The sequence below is a fragment of the Thamnophis elegans genome, chromosome 4, assembly GCF_009769535.1.
Source record: "Thamnophis elegans isolate rThaEle1 chromosome 4, rThaEle1.pri, whole genome shotgun sequence".
Taxonomy (NCBI): Eukaryota; Metazoa; Chordata; class Lepidosauria; order Squamata; family Colubridae; genus Thamnophis; species Thamnophis elegans.
This window is the reverse complement of record NC_045544.1, coordinates 27,227,240-27,244,329: the sequence shown is the minus strand read 5'-3', so window position 1 is coordinate 27,244,329 and position 17,090 is coordinate 27,227,240. Positions and strand designations below refer to the sequence as shown.

Here is a 17,090-nt window from a genome sequence, read left to right as displayed (position 1 = left end):
CTACTACATCATACTATTTAAGTTAGTATGCTAGTTCTTCAGAGTATCTTTCAGATACAGATTGTCCTTGATTTATGACCACAATTGGAACCATGGTTTGTATCATAGATTGTTGGGGTCATAAAAGTTAAGTCAGATCCAATTTTTCAAAATCACTTTTACAGCAATTGTTAAGTGAATCTACATGGTCATTAAGAAAATCCAGATTCTCCCATGAGCATTTTTACCATAAATTGGCAAAACAAAACTATAAATTATGCTTGCATGACTGCAGGATGCTGCAACTGATCATACATGTGAACCAGTTGCAAAGCATCCAAATTGTAATCACGGGACCCCGAGCGCAATACAAAGGTTGTAATTGTGAGTACTTGTCATAAGATACTTTTTCCAAGGTTGTTGTAACTTTAAACTATTGTTAAATGAAAGGTTAAAAGTGAAGGACTACCAGTATGCTACAATTTAATTCTTATAATTACGTGCCTGTCAGAGGTGGGTTCTGGCTGGTATGCACCACTACGAGCGTACCGCTGCCAGAAATTTGCCGTGCTTTTGCATACCTGTTCCACAGAGGCGTGGCCACACCCCCGTACCGGTACACTCCCCTGCACTGCCCTCGTTTGCAAGGCACTTCTCAAAGAGAAGGAAGTGAAGGCGGGGCTTCTTCAGAGGACTCGAGGTAAGAGAGGCATTGAAGCCCTCTCTGAAGCAGCTGGAAAAGATACGCCTGGGTCGGAGGGGGGGAGATTCAAACTTCATCCTCCTGGTGCAGTGCAGGGCTTTTGGCAAAGGCTGGAGGGAAGGACCCTGGCTCGCTCAAGCTCTCTCCCTCCCTCCCTCCCTTGTGTAGTTTGATGCAGACTGCAGTCAGTGAAGCTGGGCATGCACACACGCAGAAGTTGTATTGAATATCTCTCCCAATGGTTTGAAAATAGCTCCTCTGCCATCCCCCCCAGTCCCCCCGCTGCCTTCGCCAAACATCTCCTCCATTGTAAATGCAGCATGCTGTCTGGGTGGGAAATGCCCAGAAATTCTGTCTGGGTGGGAAATGCTACCCACTCACCTCCTGTTGGCAGGCTGGGGTAGGAGGAGAGGCAGAAAAGCCAGAGGGGAGCCGATCGGAAAGAACGGGGCTGGGGAAAAGTGTGTGTGCTACAGCATGGTTCCCTGCCTGGCTTCCTGCCTCCTTCTGTGGTCTCCTCAGTGCTCACTCGTGCTCTCCCTCCGCAAGTGTAGTTTGATTGCAGGAGGAGCCACATTGCCTTTTCAAACCTGTAATCAGTGAAGCTGGGCTGGATTTTTACATAGCTTTATCCAGCTTTGTGTGGGGAGGGGGAGAAATGTTCCACTTGCAATCAAACTAGGCTGGGGAGGGAGAGCCCCATTCTTTTGGAAGGCTCCTATTGGCTCCCCTCTGGCTTCTCTGCCTCTCCTCTCATCCCAGCCCGCCATCAGGATGTGAGTGGGTGGGCTTTATTGCATTCCAGGCATTTCCCACTCAGACAGGATACTGCATTTGCAATGGGGGAGGTGTTTTGGCAAGGCAGCAGGGGAATGTGGTGGAGGTATGGCAGAGGAGCTGCTTTCAAGCCATTGGGAGAGATATTCAATTCAACTTGTGTGTATATGTGAGAGGGGGGGAAGGGGGTAGGAGAGATAATCCAATCCAAGTTCTCCGTGTGTGTATGTTTGAGAGAGGGGGGAGGGAGGGAGAGAGGAAAGAAGTAGGGGAAGGGAGAAGAAAAAGAAAGAAGGAAACTTCTTTCGCAAAGGAGAAAAACAAATGCTGTCACTCTAAATTGGAACTGAGCATGCCTGGCTATGGAATTCTGGGAGTTGAAGTCCACAAGTCCTAATGCTTATGCTTTTAAACTGAAAGGTGCAGGGAATAATAAATTGGTTATATGGTTATATGTTATATGGTTTTATATTTTTGAAGTTTTGGGGTTTGTGCAATATGGGCTTTGTGTTATTAAAAGGGTTTGGATGATTCCCTGCTTGTGAATAAAGCCAAACTTTCTTTAGGGTCCTTATCTCATTATCTCTATCTGGGAGGAATGTGGAATGAGCCTCAGGTAGGTTTCTTTGTTAGCAGAAACAAAGAAAACAGCACAGCAATTTAGGGATAGAAGTCTACTTGGAGGTCATCTAGTCCAACCCCCTGCTGCAGCAGTAAACCTTACATTGTCTGGATTATTTTGGTCCCTCTAACAGAGAGGAAAATTGCCAGAAAGGAGGAGTTTATTAGGACAAGGCTGCCATGCAGAGAAAGGTGGAGATAGTCCTTGTCTTATGACTACAATTGAGCCCAAAATTTTGGTTGCTAAGCAAGAGCGTTGTAAGTGAGCTTCACTACATTTTACCCAATCCATGACATCTCCTGGTGAGTGACATCAAGTTGGCCACTCCCACCCGGTCATATGACTGCCAAGCCACTCTAACCCGGTCGCATGATCACCAGGCCACTCCCACCCCAGTCACATGACTACCAAGCCACTCCCACATAGGGAGTGAATAGGTTTTTTAGAATAGGTTCTAAAAAAAATTGAAACCCACCACTGATGCCTGTGCATTGCTAGCAGCTCTGTTAACATTACTCAGTTCAGAGTTTGAGTATAGTAAGCAGGTCTAGAATCCACAAAGAAATAAAACAGTTTTCCATATATTTTTCAATCAGTTTTGTGATCTTTCACACTCTCCTCCCGCGTTCTTTGCCCCGCCCCTCTTTCTCACCCCCACCAACTTTCTCACCTTTGGTGAGCTATACTGAATAAATTCTGAGTCATGACAAGAGAAGGATTCAGGACATTCTGTGTGATAGGCAGTTTGTTTAAGCTAAAATGTCTTGCAGCAATTTGCTTCTTCCTTTAAACAGAGCTTTATTTTAGTTTTATTTTTTATTATATATTTATGATATTTTATCAGTGGGAATGAATACAAAACAGGAAAAAAACATACACTCAATAGTAACAAAAAAAGAAAAATATGTACAAAAAAGAAAAATTATGACCCAAATATCAAATACATCCAACATTAAACATAGAAAAAAAAATCCATCTCGCCTAGATGCTGAAAAGACCACACTCTAACCACTGTGTCACCATGGCTCCATAATGATGGAAATAATGAACCTAAATATTCCCTTTATGCACCAACAAGTTCCTTCTTTTAATACATTAAAATCATAATTACTCTCTTGCAATCAAAGCTATTTCTCATGGAATAATCCTATTTTATTTACTATTTATAGTAGCACAGATACTAGAAGCACTAGTCTTCAAACATATCCAACACCTTCCTCTTCCTATTTTCTCCATAATAACAATCCTGTGACATGGGTTGGGTTAGGGTTGGGTTGAGAGAGAGTGATTGGCCCAAAGTCATCCAGCTGGCAATCTTAGCCCAGTCAAAATATATAGGCTTTCCAGCAGAGAGAAGATCCCCAGAAAATTCAACCTTGAAAATGTTCCTGTTTCTCTTTGGTTCCATGCAACTGATACATACCCAATGAAAAGTAGGTATGCAGTTGGAGGTGGAATGGGATGTTTAGGTGCCCACCATTGCCCATGCTCCCTTCAACCGCAGCCACCTGCCTCAGCTGATTCGCAGCATGTTTTCCTACTCTGCTGCCCCTCCCCCAGTGATGCTCCATGGCCAATGGCCCTATGGCCCTCCGCCCCTTGCTCTTCATCCCTGCCCATTTGCCCAGACACCGTTTGACTGTGGCCTTTGACCTCACAGGACAAGAAGCCACCAACCATTTGGGCAACAAGCAATTGGTGGCAGGCTGGGGAGGGTAAACATGCCATAGCCATCAGGGAGGGATGCACCAGGCAACTGGCAGCAGTGGCCAGGACTTGAGGATTCTATCAGCTGTGATAACCAAAACTTTAAAAAATGGTGTGCATTTATCATAGTCAACACTGCAAGAAAACTCAGATGGGATTCTGCATCTTTCATGATTTTAATCTTTGTAGGAATTGCGAAAAAGTTTTACATCTTTGCAAACTAAAATGAGTTTCTCCATTCCTAGAACTTGTCTATACAAGGGAATGATAAAACGCCCAAACCTTCCTTCTTAAAAAAGGTAGGATCATTCACTGAGCAGGAGAGAAAAGAACAAAGCCATCATTCTCTGTAGATATCTTCCAAAGTGTAGATAACAAATGGGGAGAAATGTGTTCTGAATAGTCACTGCACATTTTTAAATTCCATTCCAGTTTAGACATTGCTAAGTACTTCAATAATGTTGTGCAGTAATTAAGATAAGAATATTGATTTCTGGATGTGGAAGTTTTTTCTCCTATTCAGGAGAATCCATATTTCATTTTTATAATTACTTAATAGTTAATTTTGGGACATACATTTCATTATTAGTCAGAGCACTTTACTGAAGGAACATCCATGTAAAGCTTCAGTTTCTGGAGTTGTTTTTAAAGAAAAATAAATAGAGTCAAGAATACCTTTCTTACAGTCTATGGACAAATATTAAAGAGCAATTTGAGTAGTAACAACAGCACTTAGACTTATATACCACTCCCCCTCACTTTATAGTTAATAGAGATATGCATTTATCTATGCCTATATACATACTAGTAGATTTGATGATTTCAGCAATTTCATATTTAATGCATAATATTCAATAAAGTATCTCCTGTAGAGGGAAGAACATAATGTTTCCCTAAAATATAAATGGTCCAGCTATTATGGTTCCTTTTTTTCCTCTATGTCTGGACTTGAAATTCTTGTTGAATTTCAACAAGAATTTCAACATGTGAAAATCATGGCCTACAGATTTTGTCTCGTGCACCATTTGTGGCTAATATTAGAACAAAACATATTGACGCTGTAACTCATGGTTCCTATAACTCACTCTTTATGGGGCTTCTCTTGAAACTTATTCAGAAGCTACGGCTGATGCAAAATGCAGCAGCTTGTCTAATGATGGGTGAGAACAGGGGTGGGTTTCAACCGGTTCGCGGCGGTCCCTGCGATCCGGTTGGTCGCCGAACCCGGAAGTAAGTAACTTCCGGGAACGGCGACGCCCCCCCCGCGCCCGCGCGCGCCTGCGCGCCCGCTCCTTACCCGGTTTTGATGAATTCTGCGCTTCCACGCATGCGCAGGACGCATATAGCGACTGCGCGATCCTCCAGGAGCAGCTGGAGCATCGCACAGACGCTAGTACGCATGCGTGCGCCACATGCGTGCGCGAGGACGCCACACACGTGCGCGAGGACGCCGCCGGCCTCGTTCCAACCGAACCGGTTGGAACGGGGCAAGAAACCCACCCCTGGGTGAGAACCATTGCAGCCACTGTTGGGAGCAGTTACTATTTGCTTCTGTGTGACTTAAAAAGCTGTGTTCTATGCATTAAAAGAAAGTTATCATCTTCCCTTAATATTGGTGAAGTAGAAGTATTTAAAGAGCTGTCGTGTTTAAGCATCACTTCTGACATTTGCGACACATTGCTGCACAATATGAATGCATAGGTGTATATTATATCTGTATCATAAGTCTTTGTCTACATATGGAAATATAAGCTGCATTGTGACAAGAATGATATATCTAAAATCTTGATCCAAATCAATGAGTATAAATTTGGAAGAACAAAATAATGGCTGTGCTTTTATTCAGCCAGCCTTTTTTTATTCTCCAGCTATGGAAATATGACTATATATTGTTATGTATTATATTTTCTATGATATCCCAGCACACATGATAATACCACATTTGGTGTTATGGAGTCTTTAAATCAAAAGTGTGTGTAGACACCCCACCATCTAGTTATTTATTTTTAGTTCCGAATAGGCATCTAACAATATATCATTATCAGACATTTAAGGAACAAAAATACTAAACTTAAATAGAAAAATTAGACTTCCTCCTTTATCTCTAAAGGAGAAAGCACATCATTCATTATTGCTCACATTTGCACAGGTAGTGTTAATTGAATTCAGAATACAGGCAAAAAATAAATACAGGTGCTAAAAATAAAACTGTTGTATTTATAACCAGCAGGATATTCTTTCATAAAAATTGACTTGACTTGAAATGTATGAGTAAGGCTCCCCAAAGATTTTTTTTTACATATGAGACTCTTCATTTGACCTGCCTTAAAACTTGATAATGTATTAATGAGTCATTTTAAAAGGATCATGTTAATTTCTCTATCTCTGGTCATAAAGACAGCATACATCTAATCAGGTTTGCCCTTTCAATTAAACTTGTTCCAGGACATTCTATTTAGTCAGCACCCTGAATGGATCATTAAAATTCTCGTTCAGTAAGAGTTGTGCATGGAGCACTGTTGTTTTTAAATTCCATTAAATCCAAATGGTCTTTATCGCCCCATGACCACTGTGACTTCAATCAGCCAATTTAATTACCTTACAAAATAGTTGGCACATGCAGCAAAGAAAAACAGGAAGGGCTATGACGTTATCAAATTGAAATCTTCCTCTCTGCTCTTTAATCTGGACCAGTCAATAACCATGCTCTACATCCCTTTCCTTCCTTCAGGGGACTCTTAACCTCCAGTTTCCTCCAAATGTCTTGCTCATTTTCTCTCTCTCTCTCTTTCCCTTTTTTTGCTTCTAGCATTTTACTATTAAAGCCTTATTCTCTACCTTCTTGCAGCCCTTGCCTTTAGCGTATGAAATTTCCTCCTGGTTCCTGGTAACCAAATAGAGGTGGGTGGGTCTGGGCTTCCCACTGTGACCCCTAAGCAGCTTTTCTACATCATCCCTAAATCAAAAGGTCAAAATTAGCTCCCACTCTACAAATATCTCCGAGCACAGTTTAAACACCTGCAGAAAAATAGTGAGTGGGTAGTGATGATTTATTGAAGTTTAATGTGTTAATACATAATTCAGCTTGACTTTATTTTCCTATGCAGGGGATTGACTGCAAGAACCAGCAAGAATCCTTTTTCTGGACTGAGAGCAAATCTTTGTAAAGAAATCTGACTCGAAGTCCCTGCTGTGGGCACATTCAAGTAAAAGACACTATTACTATTCAGGAAAAGACCACAGAAAGCACACAGACAGTCCCAATACCAGCCGTTTTCGCTCCCTGTACCTATAATAATGGCTTTGTAAAAGCAACCATCCAGCTGTCAATACTATATCATTACATCGCCATTAGCAAGAATATCATGCAGGCCATTCTATTCTAAAACCCTCGCTGGGTTTTATTTCCCATCATCAAAGGTAGAATAGAAGGTGAGATTTAATTCTAGCTGTCTGCGTGGCCATTTTCATTTCTGATTTCTTTTACCTACCCCGAGAAAAGCAATAGTAATGCACCTTCAGTAATGATTAGATCACATTGTTTGTTGTCACTTCTGATATTCTAACCAGAGACTTTTTCCAACAATCTTCAGTTAGCTGCTTCTAGCAGAAGTCACACCGAAGATCTTTAGTTTCTACCTTGTCTATGAAAGTCTCTATTTCTTAACCTTCCTATAAAAGCATGAGCACCCTTAACTGCCTGCCAGGGCTCCCAGAATGTATTGGATAATGGAGTGCCATTATTTCAACCATAAACTTTAGAGTACTATAAAGTTTTAAAGAAGGGCTAGATATGTGTGAAAATCTAAAGCAGGGGTATCAAACTCGATTTCATTGAGGGCCGCATTAGGGTTGTGTTTGACCTCAGGAGCCAGGAGGGTTGCCCGGGGGCGTGGCCAGCTCAGTGTCATTCGCCGAGGTTCCGTTTTCAACCACAATGGCCTCCTGCAGCCCCCTGCCAGTGAAAATGGATCCCCGAGGAGCTCTGTTTTTGTTGACAGGGGGCTGCAAGAGGCCATCACAACTGAAAATAGAGCCTGAGGGGGAAGCATGCAGCCCACCTGAATTCAATTTTTGCTGGCAGAGGCACCACAAGCCAGTCCTTCTCTGTTTCCAGGGTGGCCCCGTGGGCCAGATCTAAGCACCGGCCCACCAGCCCATGAACCTTGAGTTTGACATCCCTGATCTAGAGCAAGATTCATTACCTTGTGTGTAATCAAATTTAAATCTCCCCAAAATACAGTGGATTCCAAATATGGCTGTCACAACTTCATAACCAGAATCTTTGCTGCTCCAGAGGAATATTTGTTTATGATATAAATGTTCTCCCTGTCTCCAGTAACTAAATTCCTCTTATCAGAAGATTCACTAAAATGGCATATTGTTTAAAGGTCATGTACAAACAAAAACAAAAGTCATAAATGAAAATGTTAATATCCTTTTATGCCTAGTTTGTTCCTTTGTTACTCAAGATGCCTGTAATTATATAATAATTTTCCAAAAGAGTAATCAGGCAGGCTTGACTCAAGAGGCCTGCAAGTTCAGAATTCATAAAAATGTACACGCAAATATAAACACCAGAGGTCCTTGAAAAATCCGTATGATAAAATGCAAGAGCCTTGCTACTGCAAAGATGAGTCTCGAGATGTTACTTTACCAATTGAAGTCAGTCAAAAGTGCTGATTTTAATTTTTTTAAGTTCATAACCCTTGTTATTTGATACATTTTTATCTTGTTTTCTGGACCTAACAGCCTAAAAGAGAATCCTTCTGAAGATGATCCTGCCTACAGAAGCCTCTTGACACCCAAGCAGGAAAGTTCTTTTACTCTTAACTTCTTTTTTTTCCTATTCACAAGGGGAAAAAACTCCAGTCCATCTTTTTATTTTTTTGAAAAATTTCTGACATTACAGAACTAAACTGAAATGTATTAATTCTGCTCTTACATTTCATGACATAACAGAAAAAAAACTTCATGAAAGGGGAAGAAGCTTAAACTAAAATATGAATCAACATTTTAACAGCCGAACAGAGAAAAAGAATTAAAATGCTGCAATTTTAAAAAATCATGAATGGAATGGTTAAAGTATGTAGAACTGAAAATTTACAAACTAGATAAAACCTGGAATTTCTGACTGCTCAAAAACTACACAGATGGATCATGGGGATGAATGGCAGAAATGGGTAATGAGCAGTGGTGGGTTTCAAAAAATTTTGGAACCTCTTCTGTAGGTGTGGCCTGCTTTCCAGGTCCACTGGTGGAACCTCTTCTAACCGGTTCGGTAGATTTGACAAACCGGTTCTACCGAATAGGTGCAAACTGGTAGGAACCCACTTCTGGTAATGAGTGAGGTGGTGGCATTATCCTAGCTGCTTCCCATTCACCAGGCTCCAAAGAAAGGCTGACATTAATTAGATATTGAGCCAGGCTGATGCTGGCTGCACATCCAGTTATAGTAACCTGCCTGTCAGTAGATCCGTCCACTGGATAGCAATTTTGATCTGCACCCCAGACATCTAGCGAATCTCATTGATCTTGGCGCCTTGACGCCCAATGATACAACCAATCAGATCATTTGGAATGGTGAGTTCATAAGAAGTAGTCTCAGCTATGCATCCAACCCACTGAATCCATCTATCACTCTAACTTCTAATCTACCCTCTCACAAAGCACGAATGCAAAATCTAAACCTCCAGGCCAGGTGTTTCCAAAGCATTGATATTCAATTTACTTTTGATAAGTGAATTGGGGGAATAACTATCTTAATTTAATTGACTTTAAAATAAATAATGGCTTTTATCCTGGCCATGCCTACCTTTTTGGGGAATCCAACCCTTGAATGAGGGTTGGATTTACCTTTGTAGGACATCATCATCATTCTAGCCATTGTCTATCCACTGCAGGAGGAGGGCCTCTTCTGCATATTTCCAACTAATATGGTCTTGAATCTTTGTATGACATATCTGCTTTGAAGCTAGAGCTGACCTTTACTCTTATTGTTCAGTACAAATGTATCTTTTTTCAATTTGAATCTTGAATTAGTTTTAATTATGTATTTCAATTTTATTGTTTTCATATTCTTTTGTATTTATTTGTTATGATTTTTTCTATTTTTTATTATATGCTGAGCTTGTTGCATTTTAACCATAAAAAAAACCAGATGCTATATTAATAAATAATTGGTTCAAAATATAAAAATGATAAATGCATGTTGCTCCCTTAGCTGCCATGATTATATATTTGAATACCCTTGAATAGTTTTGATAACAAAGGAGCATAAAGAAGATAACAGCAGAAGGGGAAAAAATGAAGAGATGCTGCATTTTATGTCATTATATGCTACTCACTCTAAGAGGTAAAGAATGTAGGATAATTTAGATGATAGTGAAGATCAATTCAAGTATTATATGCCACAGCTTTAAAGATAATCCGTATGTGAGCTCTGACAGACTATACATCATGTTTTAGCTGGGCCTCAAAGAAATTTCAAAGGAAAATAAATGGTTAATTCACGAGAAATATGGACCTAAATACTGAATAGCAGAACCCTTGTCTTGAAGCTCTTTGTCATAGAGATGATGATGATGTATTGCAAATTCATGTAAAGATAAGGTTAGTGTTATATTTCCAAAGTATTTGATTCTACACTATATGATACATCATTAGTTATGATTAATAGTTCCAAAGGAAGAATGCTGCTTATGACATAATTTCAAAAGAAAAATTTACAAGTTTTTTTTATTCCTTCTGTAGTAACTTCTTATTTTCCACACTTTTCAGGAAATTTATTTCTATGCTGTATATCCTTTTATTAACTTTGTATCAAATTTATATCTCTCAGTCCCTGTAGGCCATTGTTATGAAATTGTAAAGAAATACCATAAAGAAATGAAAAGTGTATTTGCAGTCATTCTTTATGGTCCATTGTGGATATTTGTGAGTACAATCAATTTAGGGTTTTATAAAAAAATATATTGAAATGTTTGAAATAATTAATTTAAAAATTTCTATAATATTCTGTATATTATTCTGGAAGCAGCTGTAATAAAATATTATATTAGAGTTTATGAAAAGTAGAGATTACAAGAACAATTAGAAAATCTGTGTTCTTTCATGCACTTAGGAGATAGAATGCATCTTCCAAAATCCTAGTTATTTAGCAGCAAGAATATAATTTAACTCAAAGAAACCAACCTGTCTACTTTTATGTCACTGCTATTATTCATATGCAAATGTATCCAAATAGATGAATTGAATAGAAGTTATATAATATAGCACTTATACATTGATTATGATTTCTTTAACCAGATGACATGCCTAAATTTAATCATTACTTTCTTAAGATTGATAGATCAATTGTACACACAGACACTATTATGAACAGCTTCTTAAAATATTTAAATTCTCATACCAGCAAGAAAACCTTACACACGTTTAAGTGTGGAAGTAACTATGCAGTTAGGATTGGCATAAAACTGATTTCAAAAGGGAAATGTCATCAGTTTTAAAAAGGTTAGCAAAAAGCCTCAATATTGAAATCATAAAAGTCATAAATGTATGAAGCTGAATTGTGCATATTGATGCTTAGAGATGGATGTGCAAATTGACAGAGGAAAATTCAAAACAATGGAATAAGCTTCCGTTGGCTCAGTATAATCACCCATAGCTTATATTTTTATGGTTTATTTAATTATTATTTATTTATTTTTGTAATTTGGCAAAGGGGAGTATTCCTGGTATAGTGGTTAAGGCATCAGGCTAGAAACTGGAAGGCTATGAGTTCTTCCTGCCTTGACACAAAGCCAGCTGGGTGACTTTGTGATAACCACATTCTTTCCGTCCTAGAAGGGGGGCAATGACAAACCACTTTTTGGCCTTGCCAAAAAAAGAACCTGCCAGAACTTGTCCAAGCAGTTTCTGAGAATCTCATAAGATGACAGGGTTGTAGACACAATTCCATAGAAGAAAATAAATAAATAAAAGCTTTCCAGAGTCCAATGAGATGAGCAACTACATAAATGTATTAGATATTTTTGGGGAGGGGGGACCTCAAAAGAACCTGTACTTTATCAGGTTCTGAAATGATATCACAACGTACTGTTTTTTCCCATGGTGATTATAAAATAAATATGTATTCAAACAAAATATTGATGTGGAAAGAAGTCTCAAATCTGTCTTCAAAATGAAGGACCATCCACTGAAGCGCACGGCCTACAAGTATTTAGCCAGCTTTTGTTTGTCTCCTGCCTTCCCTTAAAGAAAGAATCTAAAGATTGGAAGCTTTCATCAGATTGTTTAATGAATATCTGGGAGACCAGACTGAGACTCCCACAGCAATCCTTTTGCTTCTGCTGGTCCTAGGACTGTTCCGTTGCAATAAATCTTTCCATGGGCTTTTCTCTCACTTTAATGACCCTTTCAGATCTGAATGTAACCACCAGGATGGTGTTCTAAATCTTATATTGAAGGGATTTCCCCCCAAAAAAATCAGAAATTTTTATATTTGTTGGGGGCAAAGAATAAGCTAGAGAAACAATAAGCAGCCAAAACCTTATCTGTTTTCTTGGCCAAGAATCTGAATTTGTATTTGGTTTTTGTTTCCCTGGCCTTGATGGACACTGGACTTAATATCTCTTTCTCTCCCTTCCTCGCTCCCTCTTTTTTTCTCTCTCCCTCCCACAGGATTAATTATTATTGTCTAACATAGGGCAACCATTTCTAGGCTGCAAAACCACTACACTTACTATTACATGCATCTAATGCCAAATAACCACAATCATAGTAGCTCTCTTCTAGCACCACTTTCCATTGACTGTACAAATGCACATTCACGTTCAAGTGTTAACAGAAGAAGCATGGACAACAGCTGTGTTGATTTACACATAATGGAGTTAAAGAGTCCCAGAGTCGCCCAGAAGGAACTTGGAAGCGGGGGGGGGGGGGGGGAAGCAATGGACAAAATTATTTACTGACTATGTTTCAGATCAGTGGTTCTCAACCTTTTTCTTGGACTCCTTTTTAAATACCTTTTGTGGCCAGAGATCACAGACCACCAAGACTTAACTCAAGATTTAAATTATAACATTTCTTCAAGCCTTCGTGGACCCCCTGTGCTGACACTATGCCACCCTCAGGGGCCCATGGACCACAGGTTGAGAACCACTACTTTAAATCAAGGACCAAAAATACCAGCTGAAGGCTACTGTCATGGAACAATTAAGAAGCTCCAGGATTAGATTCAAGTCTGCCCACAGCCACAGAGAAACCATTTGGATGATTTTTGGCCAGTCAATATTTCTTAGGCACTGAGGGAAATTGGGAGGAGAACTACAACATATATTCCCTTGATCGCCTGAAGAAAAAAATGAGATAACAGTTTTACGAATGTTTGATGAGTTGGGGAAGAGGAGGGACAGAATAAAGAGGAGGGGGACTGGTGGTTGGAGAACCCTTAGTCCCAATGTTCCAAGTTCAGTAGAGCCGAAAGAGCAAACAGCCAATGTCTGGGCATGTTCTCTTACCTGCTCAAAGGATGCTTTCTTCCTTTAGCTAGATATTCCGTCAGAGTGAAACTTCTGATTGTTTGGATGGATTTCATTCATTTTCATTTCCCTACAATGGTTGTTTCCTACTCCAACAATCCAAGGGAGTGCTTATTTTGAAGTTTGAGCACACAGTGCCTGCAGCACACACATGCACACATCAATGCATCAATGCTTAAACAAATTATTTTACATCCTCTGGTGAAGTCAGGCAATGTGCACAACTGACAATTACCAAGGTCCCCTCTCTCCTCCGCATCCTTGCATCCCCAGTTTTGCTGCCTCTGATCGATAAAACTACGCTGGGAAAAGGCAAACCTCTGAAATCTCCAGATTTCTCACCTTTTCTGCCTCAGCTATCTTCTGTGGCAGAATAAAGCTCTGATTGCTGTTTATTCATATCTCTTTTACCCAGAACATAGTTTGTGGAATGAGAATGGTATCTGATTCCGATGAAATGGAAGAAATGGGATGAAGATGCACTTCAGATCCATTGCCCCCATGGGGGTTACACAGACTTAACCTGTCCAGCTAAATCCTCCACCAGACAATTCTGGAGAAGGGAAAGGGACATCCTGCAAACAAACAAACAAAAATCCAGTGCTTGGAGAAGGAGGGAGCGAAACCTTCTTTGTCTGATCAATTAACATTTCACTAAACTATTCCTTGAAACAAGCCTAACGGGATGAAGTTGCCCACATGGGCAGCTTTAATTAACACCACAGAACCTCTCTGGTGAAAGTTGCAGGGAAAGCAAAATATTGACATCCAAAGCCCAGCGGATGTCAGCGCTCAGTCAACACTTAGTGATAGTGCTCCTGTCACAAGCAACATTCATCTGCTTGGTGCTTTCAGCAGGCTACGGATCAGTTCCCTGCCAGCCCTGCCCCACAGGTGTTTCAGAACTACCCCGTGCTTCATTCAAAAGGAGGAGGCATTCTTGAAGATGGTTGCTAACAGCAACACGACAAGAATTGGGACAGGGGCTTGGAAGAGGGCCAGGAAGAGAGAGGGGGGAAAGGTAGCTGGGGATAAGCTAGCTTGGCACATAAAGACCACTCGAGCATCCTCACTTCTCCCCAGATCCCATCTGGAAGTTCCTTCTTCAATTTTTAACCATACATCTTGCACCAAACATACAAAGCAGAGCTGTCGATGCTCACCGGGAAGCAATTGTTTCAGTGGCAGGGGAAAGCTGGGAAGACAAACATGCCTTAAATTGTTATTTATTTCTCATTGTTCTAATGACAGACAATCTGGAATGATTCAAATTGACCCTAGCTTAGCTATGGGCTTCATCTAGGAGCAGCTGTTTCGATCTTAACTTTCTCCTTCTGCCAGACGAACTTTTCTTGGATAGATTTACTGCCCAGGGATGCCAAGAAGCCTGACCTTGAACCCTTCCTCCCCAACACTTTCTAATTTGCTTCCTCTACCCTCCGAAGCCTGAGTTTGCACCATGTTTATTAAATAGCAAGGGGTGATAGGTTTCTCAAGAATGCAGGACAGAAAGGGAGATGTAAGCTCTTTTGAAAAAGTCAAGACTGAGATGTGCCCTCCAAAAATAAAAATAAAAAATCCAACGACCAACACTACCGCTGACCACAGCCATCCAGAGCCCCTTTCGAAGAAACTTTGACCTTCAAGAGCCTACTCGAGCGACTACTCAGGACACAGTATTGACGTCCCCAACCCAGGTACTCTGCTGCTAAAGAACTTGCCTACCGTCCCACTTTAGAAATCTCCCGTCCTTCTCTGCCACCCGGGGGGGGGGGTGTTGTCTAGAATAGATTGCCGTGGTAATCTCAGGCACACTTCGTCCTAAATCATGCCCTTGCCCGGCTCAAGGTATGCATGCTTCACCCTCTCGATATATCGGCAACGAACCCTTCCCAGATAATTTGGAGGAATAAGGCGGACTGGGGCGGGAAAGAAAGTACGAGCGTTAAGGAGTTTCCAGAACATCCCGTTCGCCAACAATCGACCCGTTGGATGAAGTGCTTGTGAACCAAGGAAACGGCGCGAGTGGGACCTTTCTGTCCGGCCGAGAATTTAAAGCTTGGAGCATCTGATTCGTATCAGACGGACAATGACTTTGATCCTGACAAATCAGAAGGAGCCAACTTCGAAAAACGCACACCGAGGCTCGCATATACCCTACTGCAACTCCGGGGGGGGGGGGGGGGAGAGAGAGACAACCACAAAAGCCAGCTTTTCTTTGCTAAAGAGAAGTCCAGCCCGCCCTGCCTGGCTTGGCTTGGCGGGGCGGGCGCTCCTGGCTCTAGCGGTTCCCTCGGCTTGTTTGGCTCGTTGGCCGCTTGGCTTCGAAGTCTCAGACGCTGGAAGGAAAGGAGCGCCTTAAATGCAACCGGGAAGAGTCGAAATACCGATTAGCCCGGAAGTAGCTTCCTCTCCTCTTCCCTCCGACCTCCCTTTCCTTCCCTGACAAAATCCTGGAGACACAACATAAAGGCAAACCGAGTAGGGGGGCGAGGAGGAGAATAAACGGCCGCCTTACCGAATCTCAACACATGTGTGGTGCCTTGAGAATATCCAATCCACATTAAGCAAAGCAGGAGCCGAGCGGTGCCTCTGAAGACTGGATGAGTTAGAATCGGGGAAATAATCTTCATGGTGTTTCCTACGGACACCCGCGCCGCTTCCCTCGCCGGCCCCCTTTGCTTCAAGCGTCAGGTTTCCCCCGCGGTCGGGTAAAGCGCCGAGGAGGAGCCGTAGTAAAAAGTGCCTGGCCCTGAGACGCGATCACGGCATGGTCACAACGGAGGCAAGGGACTCTCCGCTTCCCAGCGCCGCCAGCCAAGCCTGCATGCTCTTCATTCACTGCGCCAAGGAGCAGCCTTCGACTGCAAGGAATGGTGGGACATCCATGGTAGCCGGGCGAGCGGGAGCGGAAGGAGGGAAGAGAGGAATCCGGGAGAAATCCAAAGACGGAGGTTGCGGGCGCCTTGGCCAGCCGGGCGAACCTAGGAGGAAAGCGAAAGGAGGGGGGCGAGAGAGAGAGAGAGAGAGAGATCAATAGGCGATCCGAGCGGGCGAAACCGCCACCGAGCAAGAGGCGGGCGCTCGCTTTGGCCGATGGGTTTCCCTTCCACTGAACTGCCGCACAGCTTCTGACGCGCAGCCAAAGATGAAGTGTGAGAAACGGAGACAGCTCGCCTTGTGTTCAGGCCGCCAGCTAAGGCGGCCTTTCCCCCCACGGTTTCTCTTATTCAAGCCGAGGCCATCGCCGACCCAACCTTTTGGGAGTAAACCGTGTTACATTTTTGAAAGGAACGTGGCGGTCGTGACGTGCCTGGCGTTGGGTTGATATCCTTCCAATAACCTGTTGTTGTTTTTCCTGGGCGGTGAGCAAATTGGCTACTTTAAGCGGGAACGGGACTAAAGCAGCCGAAACTGAGGCGAGGGAGTCTGCGGAAGTGTCAAGTGACTGAAGGGGAAGGAGGTTTGCATCCCGGATTCACCTGTTTGGAGCCCGAAGTCCCATGCTGGGCCCTTCTCAACATTGCTCTTCCAATTTGGTTTCCGTGGGATGGGCGTCAATTTCAACCCCAAAGTCTGGAAACTGAGAGCGGATCGATTTCCATAGAAGCAGCTTCAGGGTTTAGCATGAAGAGCAAACAAGACCGCTCCATCAAAATTAAGTCACCGCTGACTGATGGGTGACAGAACATCCTTTCTTAAGACTTGGGGGAAAATGACGTTTCTGTTGATTCCAAATGTATACCCAGAACCAATAGGC

General features: G+C 42.0%; 1 protein-coding gene across 2 annotated transcripts in view; it reads right to left on the bottom strand.

The window, feature by feature from the left end:
• Positions 1–15,963, bottom strand: part of GRIK2 (glutamate ionotropic receptor kainate type subunit 2) — a 515,180-nt gene extending 499,217 nt beyond the window's left edge. For both annotated transcript variants that reach the window (XM_032215939.1, XM_032215938.1), the window contains exon 1: positions 15,849–15,963. In XM_032215939.1, the coding sequence (XP_032071830.1) occupies positions 15,849–15,963 (115 nt within the window). The remainder of the gene's footprint in view (positions 1–15,848) is intronic.
• Positions 15,964–17,090: the final 1,127 nt, after the last annotated feature.